Source organism: Zychaea mexicana, assembly GCF_025766255.1.
Source record: "Zychaea mexicana strain RSA 1403 chromosome Unknown BDB00scaffold_11, whole genome shotgun sequence".
NCBI lineage: Eukaryota > Fungi > Mucoromycota > Mucoromycetes > Mucorales > Lichtheimiaceae > Zychaea > Zychaea mexicana.
In genome coordinates, this window is record NW_026516674.1 from 14,288 (window position 1) to 28,986 (window position 14,699).

Here is a 14,699-nt window from a genome sequence, read left to right on the forward strand (position 1 = left end):
GTTGAGTCTAAGGATGTGTGTCATGTCAAAGGCATATGCAAGATGTGTCATAAATGATTCATAGCGGTGACCTAGCGGGTACTCAAATTTTTTCTACAATGCGATTATTGTGTGTAAGGTCACAATTTGGCTGGTGACTCAGTTTTGTGACCCAAGCCAATCCCCGAAGATAACTCCTTATTATATATATATTTTGAGCACTACTCAATATAATAAATAAAAATTCAATTTTTAAAAAAAAGTAAAATTAATAAAAAATATTATTTCAGCTAAAAAGGATTACTTCGACTATAAGAAATATATAAAAAATATATAATATTATAAAACAAAATAGTTATAAAGGCTTACTAGTTAGACCCCTAGGTAATGACAAGAATCGAATGGATCTTGCAAGATTTGAGAACTTTTCAAGGTAATTAGTTGTATAATTGCTAGGGGTCGCAATCTGACCCACGGGTCAAAACCGACCCACGGGTTGAGGACAGGTCAATGGGTTGGGTTGATGCTTTTCTGACCCGCAGGTCGACCCGTCCAACCCTTGACCCGACCCGTTGACCCGTCGTGACCCGTGTATACACATAATATGTATGAAGTACTTATATTTAAGTAGTCAATCTTCTTGTTGGGAAACATTATTAGTTGTCAATATGTCTGCTATAGAACTATAGCATAAAACGTACTTAATTCTTTTTATTGTGGGATTATACTTTATATTCAATAGTATGGGATAAGTAAGCTATAAGCAATATATATGATAGGAGTAAAGAAGTAGCAATCGGGATCCGCATGGTTTGGTTCGGTTCGGTTCTTAAAGGGAACCGAACCGAACCATCCAAAACAAGAACCGAACCGACTAGAACCGATGAGAACCGTAGAAACGAAGAATCGAACTGAAGAACCGAACCCGTCATGTATATAAAAAAGGCAAAATCCAGTATCTTTGAATGAAAGCTGATGTATGTGTGTTCAAATATCGCGGTATGCTTGAATACTGCAGTAAAAAAGAATAGTTTATTATTATACATTGAACAGCGATTTCAAAATGAATAAGAGAAACAGAATGTAAACATTTAATATACAATGTGGGTCATTGCATGGTTAAAAGAATAAAGCACATTTTTACAAAAAAAAGTGGAGCTTATAGTACTAGAGCGACGTAGTATTACTAGTATAATACGTTATTGTAACATTGGAGGAACCAAACCATAACCGGCAGTACACACAGCTACTGTGTCTCTACGCGTGTATAGTGTCTCATAAAAGGCAAAGTGTCAATGGGTAAGATAATTCTGTTATGGGCCCCAGGATGCGCAATCTCAGACAGAATGCACAAACTTGATAAAACTGATCGAGAAGCCAAGATAAATCTAGTAAAGTAGTACGTCATGGAGAAAATGCATTGTGGGTAGCACAGTAGAGGAACAAGTAATGATGCGCGTTATGGGCAGAGAAAGCAAGCTGCCGTCAAAAGAAGTGTTTCTTTTTTGTTCTTCTCTTCTTTACTATTTTTCCCTCCCTTCTGCTTTTGCAGGTTTTGTTAAGTTTTTGAATAAAGTATGGCTTGCAAATACACTACTTCTTGGTCTTTAATAAGGAGTAACATTGTTCGTAACTTCCATTATATCCTACTTTATACTAATTACCAAAATCGCCAAATGCAATCTTCTGCCTCTCGGTTCTTCGGTTCTACGCATACAAAACCGGTTCGGTTCCGGTTCGGTTCTTGGTAGGAACCGAACCATATTTTCTCGGTTTCGGTTTGGTTCGGTTCCGGTTCTACGGTTCTGATATGGATCCCTAAGTAGCAATAGTGCAATAAGAATATACAATAGAGGGTGGCAGTAAGAGACGCGATTTAACAAAAGACAGAAAAGGAATTGAGAAAAGAAAATCGAAGGAAGAAGAAAGAAGTGAAAAGAAAAATGAAAAGAGAAAAGGATAAGGGGCATATAGGGAAGTCGATTTTCAACCACACTTTAAATATTATGCTTTCTTTAAAGCATGTGAGCCCAAGCGATTTCTTTTGTGATGGCACAGAACCCTTTACCTTTAAGAATAATCACTCAAAACGTAGATGTTGCTAGTAGAGGTCGCAATCTGACCCGCGGGTCAAAACCGACCCGCGGGTTGAGGACGGGTCAACGGGTCGGGTTGATGCTTTTCTGACCCGCGGGTCAACCCGTCTAACCCTTGACCCGACCCGTTGACTCGTTGTGACCCGTGTATACATATGATATCTATGAGGTACTTGTAATCAAGTAGTCAATCTTCTTGTTGGAAAGGATCATTATATTAGAGATGTAGTTGTCAATATGTCTGCTATAGAACTGTAACATAAAACGTACTTATATTCTTTTTCATTGTGGGATCATATTTTATATTCAAAAGTGTAAGATAAGTAAGCTATAAGCAATATATGTAATAGGAGTAAAGAAGTAGCAAAGTAAAGAAGTAGCAAAGTAAAGAAGTAGCAATAGTACAATGAGAATAGACAATAGAGAGTGGCAGTGAGAGACGAGATTTGACAAAAGACGTAGAAGAAATTAAGAAAAGAGAAATGAAGAAGAAGGAAGAAATGAAAAGAAAAGGGAAAAGGATTAGGGGCATTTAAAGGAAGTCGATTTTTAACCACACTTTAACCATTATGCTTTCTTTAATGCATGTGAGCGCAAACGATTTCTTTTGTTATGGCACAAACCCTTTACCTTTAAGAATAATCACACAAAACGTAGATATTGCTAGCACTGCTAGGAATTTGCGTGCCATCATCTTAGAGAGCTGTGTATACATGTAGTTTTGCACTTCCAGTGCTCAAGCTCAGGTTGATTGACACCTCCTTTGTCACCAAATCAAAATCAGTAGTGACCCGTCAACCCGAGTTTTGACCCGTCGGGTTGAACGGGTCGGGTCGGGTCAGTGTTTTCTTGACCCGTGGGTCAACGGGTCAGACCCTTGACCCGACCCGACCCGTCCAATTGCGACCCCTAGTTGCTAGCACTGCTAGGAATTTGTGTGCCATCATCTTAGAGAGCTATATATATATGGAGTTTTGCACTTCCAGCGCTCAAGTTCAGGCTGATTGACACTTCCTTCATCACTACATTGAAATCAGTCTTGACCCGTCAACCCGAGTTTTGACCCGTCGGGTTGAACGGGTCAGGTTGGGTCAGTGTTTTCTTGACCCACGGGTCAACGGGTCAGACCCTTGACCCGACCCGACCTGTCCAATTGCGACCCCTACTTGGAGGTTACAAGAATTATGGGTTCTCAAAAACTAATGACAAGCAACGTAAAGAAGGAGATAATAGGAGAGTAGCTATATATCCATAATAAATAGATAAACTGGATACCAATAAAGAAGTGTAATTTGGTTTGCTTGATCACGGTCGCTGCAGTACTGTTGTTTACACTTGGTGAAGTTGGGTATATTGATTGATATCCTAAAAATTAGAATTAGATGATTTTTCAGTTTCATTAAGTACCATTAGGTATGGTTTCTGAGGCAATTATACAACCAATTACCTTGAAAAGTTCTCAAATCTTGCAAGATCCATTCGATTCTTGTCATTACCTAGATTCAATAACAAATACCTCCTCACAAAAAAGCTCTCTTTTCATTACTTTCTTTTTTTTATATAAAACATCACCACCCTTATTGTATATAGTCTCCCCACCCCCATTTTTTTTGTAAAGTTTCTCCTCTCCCTTGTTTTATATATTTGATTTTACCTATGTATGTTGCATCTACCATCGGTCCATGAAACTAGAGAAGAAAATGAAAAACGCTCACACTGTGTAGAGACCAAACGGACAATTGATGAAGGCAAGGCGTGCACAATGATCACTTGGACATTTCCATGATAATAACGACAGTAGCGATCCTAGCTTAAAAAAAATAAAAATGAAAAATAGAAAACGCTCACACTGTGTAGAGACCAAACGTACAATTATTGAAGGTGAGGCATACTACGTAGTGGCCAAACAGACAATAAATTAAGGCAAGGCGTGCACAATGATCACTTGGACATTTCTATGATAATAATGACAGTAGCGGTCTTAGCTTAAAAAAAATAAAAGAACAAAAAAAACCCTCTCATTGTGTAGAGACCAAACGGACATTTGATGAAGGCAAGGCATGCACAATGATCACTTGTTTGTGTCTATGGGGGAACGGCTATTTGCACCACCCCTCTATTGACTTGAGATCCAAATGAGCAGACATCACACTATTGCCAATCTATCTATAATATAATAGACAATGTTAAGTCACGCACATCACGAGGGGGTGTGCAAATAGACCTGCCCCAAAAAGCCTGTTTCTAAGAAACTAACCCTTACTCTTCACCATGGAAACCAACGACACCAATACAGATTGTAAAGAATCTTTGACTTAAAAAATAGCTGTTTGGTGACTACGAACTAACTACTTTTCTGGTTATCATAGCGCTTTTACAATATTTTGACTCTGTGGAATACCCAACACTCGAACATTTTGTAACAACTGAAGTACCTAAGCATATTTACCCAAAAGACTTTGATATTAAGCAGTATTAGAGCAGGAAGTACAAGTCGGTTGCCGCAAGTTTAGATAAAAAACCCGTTAGTATAACTCTTTTTTCTTTCTCTCAACATCACTCGATTATTATTGTTATGAGTATATTTCTTCATGTTGCTTACTGAGCATTATTTCTTTCACCATTTTAAGGTTTTGGGTAACCCCGATTGGTACTAAGCTATACTCAACTGCATCAACCATTCTGCTGTCATCAATAGTCCTACATCCGTTGAGGTTTTTGATTCACAGGTACGTCCATATAGATCTTTGTTATTATTGTTGCTTTTTGTGTTTTTGATGCATTCCATTTTAAACCATTTGGTTATTTTTACAAACTTTTTTTTTCAACACTATTTTTTTGTGTATATACAATTATACGTTCATAACATAGACACCAACTTCTGAATCACAAAAACTATCTACAACATCAAGTACAAGCAGCAGCAACAATTCAGGACGTCATTTGTTATCAGTAATCGAAGCCGATAACGTTGATTCAGTTTATGAAGGTTTAATCGATAAAAAAATGTGGACGTTATCATGTACTGGTAGAAGAGTTGAAAAAGTGATGCAACAATGTGCAAATGAGAACAAGTTGGAACAGTACGTACATATTTTATTTTCATTTGTCATTAGCGATTTTCTTTTGTTGTTGATATACAACATTTATTTATTTTATAGCATTTTTAGAGGTACACACTCCATGATAATGGACCCTTTGGATCCAATTTGGTCCACTTATTTCACTGAAGAAGAAAGAGAAGAAATCATTAATCTCAACCCACCAAAATTGCCACCCTTGTCATCCAAGATGGAAAAATATTTGCAACAGTTTGATAATTTGGTAATATAACAAAACAAAACAAAACATACACTAAAAAAATGTTAAATGATATGAATAATTTAAATAGACCACATTGGATGACCTTTGGAACAAAGTGAACGAACAAGTATTCAACCCAAAACAAGATCCAGAAGTTTATTGGTTGAAAACCTCAATTATAAATGCATTGGAACTATATCATTATAGTTTTTTAAAAAGAGATGTAAAATCCGAGTCAGACATGCTCCATCGTGTGTGGCAGATAATCTATTTATGCTTCGACAATAATTCAAGAATAACGATTACTAGGTACATATTGAATCTTCTTTTAATTATTATACCATCATTGTTAACAAGATAATTATATAATCTGATTTACTTGGTACAGTGGTAAAAAAACCAGCTATGCATCAGCATTACGAAAAAAATCAACCATCAATAGAATTCAAAAAAAAACAACTAAACAGATCGAATTGAAGCACCTAGGGCGTCCTACTATTAGTTGTCTAACCAATTATAATCTACTAGCTGTAATATAGATAATAAAATTGCTATGATCAGTATAACCATCAGTGGCCGAATTAATTATTGATTTACAATAAAAAGAATTTTTTATTTTTATTGGTAGCCTCCTACAAGAAAAAAAAGAGCGATTGTTTAAAGCACATAACAACAAATAAAAATGAACACAACACAACACACTAAACAACTCGATATTGAAATTAAAAATTTATTTGATAATAAATGGACTTTTCTTGATAAATCTTAGCCTGAAATGCAACATAGATTTAATCATAGAGAGAACAGCTATTAAAGATATGAAGAATAATACAATAAATGATATAAAGGATGTATTACTTAATAGATTTGGATTTATACCTGTATTTTATTTTCTTACAGTTTTATATGGAAATATTGAATATCCAGGGCCATACCGCGAGATTGAAAAAGGACTTGCATTATTATATCATATGGTATCAGGTGTATCAGGAAAGGATATACATACTGTTATGCCGTATGCAACATTTTATGATTTATATAAGCGGTTCTGGATTACTAACTATAATGAATTGAATAAAAAGGTAAAACAAGATCTAGATAGTATGTTCTCATCACCACGTATTCGCATTCTATCAGCAATAATAAACAATCCAGATGGTTTTAAGAATGTTACACTATTTATTGATGGACATGATAGTAAAATAAAGTTTTATAAACCAAATGAGTCACATTCACAATTATATTCATATAAATTAAAAGGGCCAGCTGTACGTACACAAGTTATATAGGATATGAATGAAATAATTACACATGTTTCAGTATCTGAAAAATGTGCTATTGGAAATGATGGTACTATGTTTATTAATATGAAACTATATAAAAAAATAAGTGAGGCTGATTGTTTAGGAATGGATGGTGGATATAATTTATTTATACAAAAGTTTAAAGATAATGCGACAGATGCTGGATATAGTTTTTATGATCGTAATTTTTTACATCCCATAAGAAAAGAACCAGGACAAAAGTTAACAATCAATGAGACATACTTTAATAACAAGTTTGGATCATTTCGTTCAGCAATAGAAGCACAGTTTTCTATGTTAGGCTCTAAATTTGAACGATTTAATAATAATCGTGCAGCATTGCAAATATCTGATATAAGATATTATAATATTCAGTTTCATGTTGCTTGTATTCTTACTAATATATGGCGATTTGTAAATACTGTAAGTATAATATAGAGGTACAACCACGTCATAAATTATGGTATGGAAAAGATTTTGAATTCCCAAGTAAGAAAAACAAACTTGACTTGGTATTTTCAAATGAGCAAAAAGTAAATACTGAATATAACGAAATGGTTGACATGCAGCAGAAATTTCTACAGCTTAACATTAATCAATCAATAGATATGGCTATAGATAGTGAGGACGAAACTGAAAATAATACATCTAAACGCAAGAGAAAAAATCAAAGAGAACAGAGAAATATAGAATATAGTAATTCATATGAAATTGAGAAGATTGTAGGACATATGTATACTAATAATAAGTACATATCTGAGGTTAAGTGGGTTGGATATAGTGTAAAGGATAATAGTTGGTTAACAGTTGATAAGTTTAATTCCTGGGAAATGCTACATGAATATATGGCCACACATGGTATTCAGCTCTAAATTAATTTCTTACTTATTTGCTTATTAAAAAATCTCATATTGAAACTGACTGTATCAACCTTTCGTTTACTTGCCCAATTATATTTATGTTTTATGCATTCATTAGTTATACTTGTACTTATATTAGTATCTGTTGATTTATTTTTGACGTCAGTTTCTTTTGTTATATCTATATCATCTATTATAGCCTGTTTTATATCCTTATGCTTTTTAAAATATTCTTTTGGCTGTATTTCTTCTACTATTTGCTTGTTTCTCCGTTTATTTTTATTGTGTCTTTTTTTCTTTTTACGTTTTGGTATATTATTTGGTATGCTGCAGTCACTGCTTTTCTCTGATTCAGATGTACTTACATCTATGTATATATGTTTCTCTATATCTTCTGGTGGGTTTTCCTAATCAGTAGTATCATTTACAACATCATCACATTTTATATCATTAAACACATCTTCCCAATGCCTACAATCTGCTGATGGTGGTACCTTTACAGTTGACCATCCTCTATTATTTTGTTGAGGCGGTTTATGTTGTTTATTGTTCTGTGTATTATTTCTATTGTGTTTTTCTTCTTGTTCCTTCATATATTCTTCTGTATCAGCTAATTCTTGTAGTTCCTCTACTGTTTTATCCATCAGTATATATTTTCTAATATCATCCTGACCACTATTATGTGCATAACGGATAAATGTATGCTGATCTTGGTATTCGTTTTCGAATTCATCTTTGTATAAGTCCTCATACATATCCATGTTTTCATAATATATGAATTTATTTTCATAATCCTTCACCTTCATTGTGTATGGATCCCATATTATATGACCTTTACGGCTCTTATCAACATAGATAATATATAAACGATTGAGCGCTGGCTCTAACTCATATACTGATTTATTTTTGTATAACATGTGCGCCATATAGTTACTATTCAGTATTATTAGTATATTTTTCTTTTTAGTTATTGACTTTGTGAATTTGCCATTAAGTTTTAACCGTGTTCCTTAAAACATTTGGTTTAAAAATGTTAACTTGAAATCAGAACCTGTTTCTTCATTATACATAAACTCATAATCATCATCCTTATAATCTGGCCAATCATTTTCTTTATTCATTAGATATGCTCGATGGCCACCTTGTTCTAATACATCAATGTTATATGTCTTACCTACATTTGATGGACCTACAATCCAGTATTGTGGTATCTTATTTTTACCACCAAACATTGTTTCAATACCAAACATAGACCACATATGTAATTTATTTCCAGGGTTATTTTCCATATCTGCATCATGAAAGTAAGAATTTAAATTTGATTTTACAGTATCATATTTCCATAGCAATTCTGGATATATTTCGGTAGCCTTCCGCATATTAAGCTGCTTAGTAATTAATTGATATCTAAGTAACTGTTGGTGCATTTTTCTGGTTTTAATTTCATAATTTGGATCCATATTATAACAAATATAATCTTTTCCTTTCATACAATAGCTAATAGACTTTTGTGGATTACCACCTGGTTTAATATTTGGAGTAACACCATCAATAGTAAAGAATTTTACGTGCTGTTTTTGTGTCGAACTGCTCAGCCATTTGTATCTATATGTGTACATGTTTCTCATTGGTTTCTGGTGCAATTTCATCACATGCAATTGCCTTTTCAATTCGATAACCAATACGTTCATGTTTTATAAACCATTCCATGATTTGTTCTTTTGTTAAATAGAAGTCCTTACAAATATATGTGAACAGCCCTTTAGTGTTTTGGAATCGGAATTCTTTGCCGCCCTGCGAGGAATCTGCACCAGAGGTGTTACCCTCTAACATTGCATCGGAAAATTGAGGATTTGAGGATTTGATGAATCTCACATATGCTCGAATTCTTCTAATGATTTTATTGCGTGCATTATCTTTAGTTTTTTTTATCTACTTTAGCCTGTGTAAGGTCTTTTTCGAGTTCTGACCTCAGTTGTGTGATAAGAGGTTCATACTCAATATGCTGATGGTTTTCAGCAAGGTGTTTTGCTCTTTCAATTGAGAGCGTCAATGTAATTCCTAAAATAGGAACAAATTCAGCTATAATGGCTAAGAATGCGAGAAGGTTGAGTTGGTTCATGTCTATTGTTGAAGTAATAAAAATAAAAAATATAACAAATATATTTTGCTTTATATTCTGTGGTATTATTTTTATATTTAAAAAAAAAATTCAATTTTTATTTTTTCTAAAAATTTAAATGTATGCATGCCAAGACATTCGTGCATGAATTATTTCAATAAAAATTAATTTGGCTATCCTGATATATCTTAGCTAATAAGTCATCTAGTATTACTAGATCGCATTAAAATCATCATAACCATGGCCGGTCCCCTAGGCGATTTCTTGGGACACGAACTGATCTTTTATTCTATACACCGCAAACAATGAATGAATATGAGACTACCGAAATTGGCTTGGATTTAAGAATAGACAGTAACAAGGCGATTAATGAACTCGAGTTGAAGTGCCCTAAAACTATGAAGGACATGTTATTACGAGTGATGCGAATATATCCCGGCATTCAACATGATCTTATGATATGCGGATTCAACATATCTGGTATGCTGTTTTTAATGGTCATGATGTATTGGTTTTTAAAACATTGTCTAAAAATATGTTTTCCTTATATTCAGGCCTCTATATGAATCAACTGGTGGTAGACAATCCAAAAGGATACGTATATCGTTTATCGAGATTCCCAGAAGAACTGCAGTATCTGGAAAAACCTTGCAATTTTATCAAGTTAATCAAACCGATATTTGAAACGATTCATGGAACCAAGATGCAAATGGAAAACACTCTTAAAAGCATCGATACTAAAAAAGCAAATGATGGAGTTCTCAAGTATGGATTTAAGAAACCTGCAAAAATTCTTTCCATTCCCCCCTGTTTTACTCCAATACCTACTCCAAAAAAAAGAAAACCCACCGCATCCAACTCTTCATCCTCTTCCAAAAAAAAAGCCACTGCATCCAACTCATCATCCTCTTCCCAAAAGTAATCGATTATATCCATACAAATATTCCTTTCTCTACATTGTATTGCGTTAACTCTGTAATGCATATTTTTCATTTTGTATATCTTATATCTTATTCCTTTGATTCATTAACATTTGTTTTTTATCGAATAACTTTTGTATATCGGGTTGCTCTTATCATTTAAGAAAGTTTCGTTGGCACGTTTATTCACATTTTTTTCTTGTCAAAATAAACACCCTATACTTTGTTAGCTTACAAATACTACTACAATTTTGGTTTCATGCCAATTAAAAAAGCCCATACTTATATACTAATAGAAGTTAAAAATCAGTGTTTTGTAATAACAATCAATTGATTTCAAGTTACTGTTACTTACAGTCCAAGCCAAAAAAAGAAAACAAATTAACTTTGTATGACAACCAACACCATTGCGTCGCCTAGCAATTCGGCGACACAGCACCAACAACTGTCGCCTGTGCAACAGTGGCAGAATTTCCACTCCTATGAAACGAATGATTTGTGGCAAACCCATCACCGCTTTGGAAGACACCACTGCAAAAGCACCCGTATCGACGCAACGTGCTAATCGCCAGTGGATTCGCTCCAATGGACCGAACAGCGCTTTCTTCGACTTCTGTGATATGGGCTCGCACCCTCAAAAATTTATGGCGATATGAAAAAGCAATACCCCACTGCTGTTAGACACACTCCACCGCCTAAAAGCTTCAATGGCGCTATCGTTTCGTTCGACGACTTGGAGTCCTGTACGACAGTATGTACGACAGGTCTCACTGTTAGATCTCGTACTGTCAAGGGTACTATCACTCTCCAAGCCGAGAATGATGTGTACGAGTTAATTTAGAGCAACTCCTGCTTCTCTCGCCTGCTAAATTAAAAACCCTTGCTAGAAACCACTATGAGCCAATTCGGCAAAGTAGTACACATCGGCCTTTTTGTCGACCCAGTGTCAACCATAGTTGTGTGTGCGTATGCAATTATTACCAGGCCATTAGCATTGGTGCGAAGGACATCAATGGCTCGCAATAAGGTTCCTTGCACATAATGCAAAGAAGCTTAGCTGAGAAGCTTTTTCGGAGAAACAATTTTGCATCAATTGTTATAACACGCGACAAAAAATGAGAAAGACGGGCACAGCTTGCTTTTTTTTACGTAGAAAATGCAGGCCACAAACTCTGATGAATTAGCACAGCATCAAACCAGTGATGTTGGCGACTCCAAAAATGTTGCTGGTGACCAAAATGCCTCAGACGTTGAAGAGGACGAGGTCGAAGCTGTTCAAGACGACAATGTCGAAGAAGGTAGAGTTAATCTATAGAATTCGGTAGAGTATAAAGCCTCAATTACAGATGATCTGTTGAATACTGACGACAACTACAACGACGAACAAAATTTTCATGCTTTTCAAAAGGCCTCTTGGACGATTACCCTGACGATACCGAGGTTCGTTACTCATAGTTCACCGAAAAACAATACTAAAACGAGGTTTTGCTAAGTCCTGCTATATATATATTTCTTTAGGAAATCGATGCTATCCATAATCGTATTTCAGTTATTCCAAGACTAGGTCTTGAACGGTTTATGAATTTGGAGGTTGGTAATGCTAAAGAAAGATATAAATAATCCGCTTATACTAAAAACATCCAACAAACTACGTATCTTGATATCTAGCGTATTTGTCTACGTCAAAACTTGATTATAGATATTGAAGGATTCGAACCTTTGCGCACAACTTTGAAAGAACTGGATCTTTACGATAACAAGATTTCACACATTCGTGGTCTTTCACAACTCACGGAACTAAAGTGAATATCCCAATCCATTTTGATTACAGGCAGTGCAAGGATTTTGTGGTGGTGGAGAGGTTTTATAGATTGTTGACTAATCAACATCAAACTCTTTTTTTTGGCAGATTTCTGGATCTTTCTTTCAACAAGATCAAGCATATCAAAAACCTTGATACGCTTACCAATCTCGAGGATATCTATTTCGTCAGCAACCGTATCTCAAAAATCGAGAATCTAGATACCCTTGTTCAAGTGACTAATCTGGAATTGGGTGCCAACAAGATCCGAGTAAGTAGCACTAGTAGTGATGCAAATAATAGCTTCGCATTTTGCTAAACAAATTATAAAAATCTGTATAGGTTATTGAGAATCTTGACAAGCTTGTACAACTACGACAGTTGTGGTTGGGAAAGAACAAGATTACTCGATTGGAGGTAAAATATACACGTTTTCATTGGCGGGATCATTAGCTAAAGAGCTCTCTGACAATCGGCAAATTGACATAGAATTTGAGTCCTCTTGCCAATCTGCGGATTTTAAGTATCCAAAGCAACCGACTTACTAAGCTTGAAGGTCTGGAGGAACTTCACAACCTGGAAGAGATTTACCTTTCACACAATGCTATCGAAAAGATTGAGGGTCTAGAAAAGAACGTAAGGCACACCCTATCCTTTTTCTTCTGTAGAGGATGTGTCTTCAAAACAGGGATAGAGAAGAAGCTAATATCTTGAGCATCATTTATTCATAGCTTAAACTCACGACAATTGATATCGCAAACAACCGCATCAAACATATCGAAAACATGTCCCATCTTGCAAACTTGGAGGAGTTCTGGGTAAGATAACACTGGAAGATAATATTAGGAGTGTCTGTGAGTGGATTGTTTATACTAATGATCAACGATCCTGCTAGGCAAATAATAATCTACTCGAGGCACCATGCTTTGCCGAGTTGACGAAAGAGCTTGGCGGTCTAAAAGAACTAAACACCGTTTACCTTGAAGGAAACCCCATGCAAACCGATAGCCGAGCGACGTATCGTAACAAGGTGAATTTAGCGTTACCTCAAGTTAAACAAATTGATGCCACGTGAGTCTTTTTATTTCCTGTTAAACTGAGCAGATAGCGAAACTTTAGATTAACGTAACAATCTTCTGTTCCTACTTAGATTCATCCGATAAGTCCTTCATTCCTCCCTTTCTTTTTTGCACACTACATGCACATCCTCTCTGCCTGTTCTATAAATCCCATATCACCACGCACTCGTGCTTTTCTTTCTGTCTAGTGCTTTTTTCATTTTTGTACATTATAAAAACCACTTTCGATACGAGGATACAAGTCATGCAATGTCACTATAGAGTCAGGTCGTGTGGATCCAATTTGTGCTGCAAATGAGGGCTCCTCGTAGGACAGCTTTCCTATTCATGAAGTACATATATCAAAAAAAAAGAAGAAGCGATTATGATCGCGCCATAAGATCTCTATCTCTTTTACACTGCGTACCTCGTTCCAATAACAGAGCGTTCCATCCTGCACTACGCGCGCCTAATGTATGAGTGTTAGAAAATCATAAACTATGCGGGGGAAGATACTGGTATAATACCTCGATAATCAGTATTGATGTCATCGCCAACATGTAATGCTTCGTCGGGCGCTACGGCTGGCTTGACCAGTCTAAGTGCTTGATCATAGATTTCCTTGGACGGCTTTTCGAAACCTGCACGATAACTCGGCAACACGAAATCCAAATGGTCCGTCAACTTGAGACTTTTCAGGACATCGGCTATAAAACAAATGCAGCAGCGATGACATGTACGATAAAAACCCAGTTATACTAGTCACTTTAACTCGTGTGAAGATGAGTTTGGCATAGCTCGCTACTTACTCAATCGTTCATCAGAATTGCTAATCACACCGGTGTATATCTTGTGTCTTTTAAGCATTCTTAAGCAGTCGATTGTATCAGGAAATGCAGTGTATCCTTGATCCGAAGTAAACCGCATGTATAGGGAGTCGAACAACTTATCAAACTTGGGATCCAGAACTAGAAAAACACATTTTTCATGGATAAGTGTCTATCTCTCTCAGGGTAGCTTATTACAAAGTACCTGTCCTTGGCACGCCTGAAAACACGAATGTATCATACACCAACTAGAAAGCATCGGGATATGCGATGACATCAGCTTATTATATATATGCCGTGTAACATGATCGCTGGTGCTTGATGAGAATATTACAGTTCCCTGCCTCTCCTCACAATATGACAATGGCCTGCTCATTTTACCTCTTCCCACCAACGTCTAGGGTTCATTCCTTGTTTAAAACCGTAAAA

At 35.6% G+C, this 14,699-nt stretch overlaps 4 protein-coding genes across 4 annotated transcripts; 2 read left to right on the forward strand and 2 right to left on the reverse strand.

Moving 5' to 3' along the window:
- Window positions 1-644: 644 nt before the first annotated feature.
- BDB00DRAFT_806019 (uncharacterized protein) lies at window positions 645-2,038 on the reverse strand. The gene is made up of 2 exons (XM_053122234.1): window positions 1,805-2,038; window positions 645-771 (listed from the first exon to the last, which is right to left on the reverse strand). Exons 1-2 carry the CDS (start codon window positions 1,947-1,949, stop codon window positions 737-739), a joined length of 180 nt encoding a protein of 59 aa, XP_052983188.1. The 5' UTR covers window positions 1,950-2,038; the 3' UTR covers window positions 645-736.
- Window positions 2,039-4,346: 2,308 nt separating this feature from the next.
- BDB00DRAFT_785041 (uncharacterized protein) lies at window positions 4,347-5,687 on the forward strand (the record flags this gene model as incomplete). The annotated part of the gene is made up of 6 exons (XM_053120514.1): window positions 4,347-4,374; window positions 4,734-4,804; window positions 4,947-5,158; window positions 5,237-5,399; window positions 5,467-5,505; window positions 5,673-5,687. 6 exons carry the CDS (start codon window positions 4,347-4,349, stop codon window positions 5,685-5,687), a joined length of 528 nt encoding a protein of 175 aa, XP_052983189.1.
- Window positions 5,688-11,740: 6,053 nt separating this feature from the next.
- Window positions 11,741-13,932, forward strand: BDB00DRAFT_887878 (uncharacterized protein; the record flags this gene model as incomplete). The annotated part of the gene is made up of 9 exons (XM_053128444.1): window positions 11,741-11,882; window positions 11,993-12,024; window positions 12,103-12,174; window positions 12,253-12,386; window positions 12,494-12,656; window positions 12,728-12,802; window positions 12,875-13,021; window positions 13,117-13,203; window positions 13,281-13,932. 9 exons carry the CDS (start codon window positions 11,741-11,743, stop codon window positions 13,458-13,460), a joined length of 1,032 nt encoding a protein of 343 aa, XP_052983190.1. The 3' UTR covers window positions 13,461-13,932.
- A 9-nt stretch (window positions 13,933-13,941) lies between these two features.
- Window positions 13,942-14,678, reverse strand: BDB00DRAFT_881788 (HAD-like domain-containing protein; the record flags this gene model as incomplete). The annotated part of the gene is made up of 4 exons (XM_053128103.1): window positions 13,942-14,150; window positions 14,253-14,411; window positions 14,476-14,518; window positions 14,652-14,678. The coding sequence occupies 4 exons, from the start codon at window positions 14,676-14,678 to the stop codon at window positions 13,942-13,944; spliced, it is 438 nt and encodes a 145-aa protein (XP_052983191.1).
- Window positions 14,679-14,699: the final 21 nt, after the last annotated feature.

What these genes read in the sequence shown, in the direction of transcription:
- BDB00DRAFT_806019 (XM_053122234.1), bottom strand. Translation starts at nt 1,949, where the DNA reads ATGCCCCTTATCCTTTTCTCTTTTCATTTTTCTTTTCACTTCTTTCTT. An exon ending in TATTCTTATTGCACTATTGC is followed by an intron (nt 772 to 1,804) that starts TACTTAGGGATC and finishes GATCCCGATTGC; the next exon opens with TACTTCTTTACTCCTATCAT.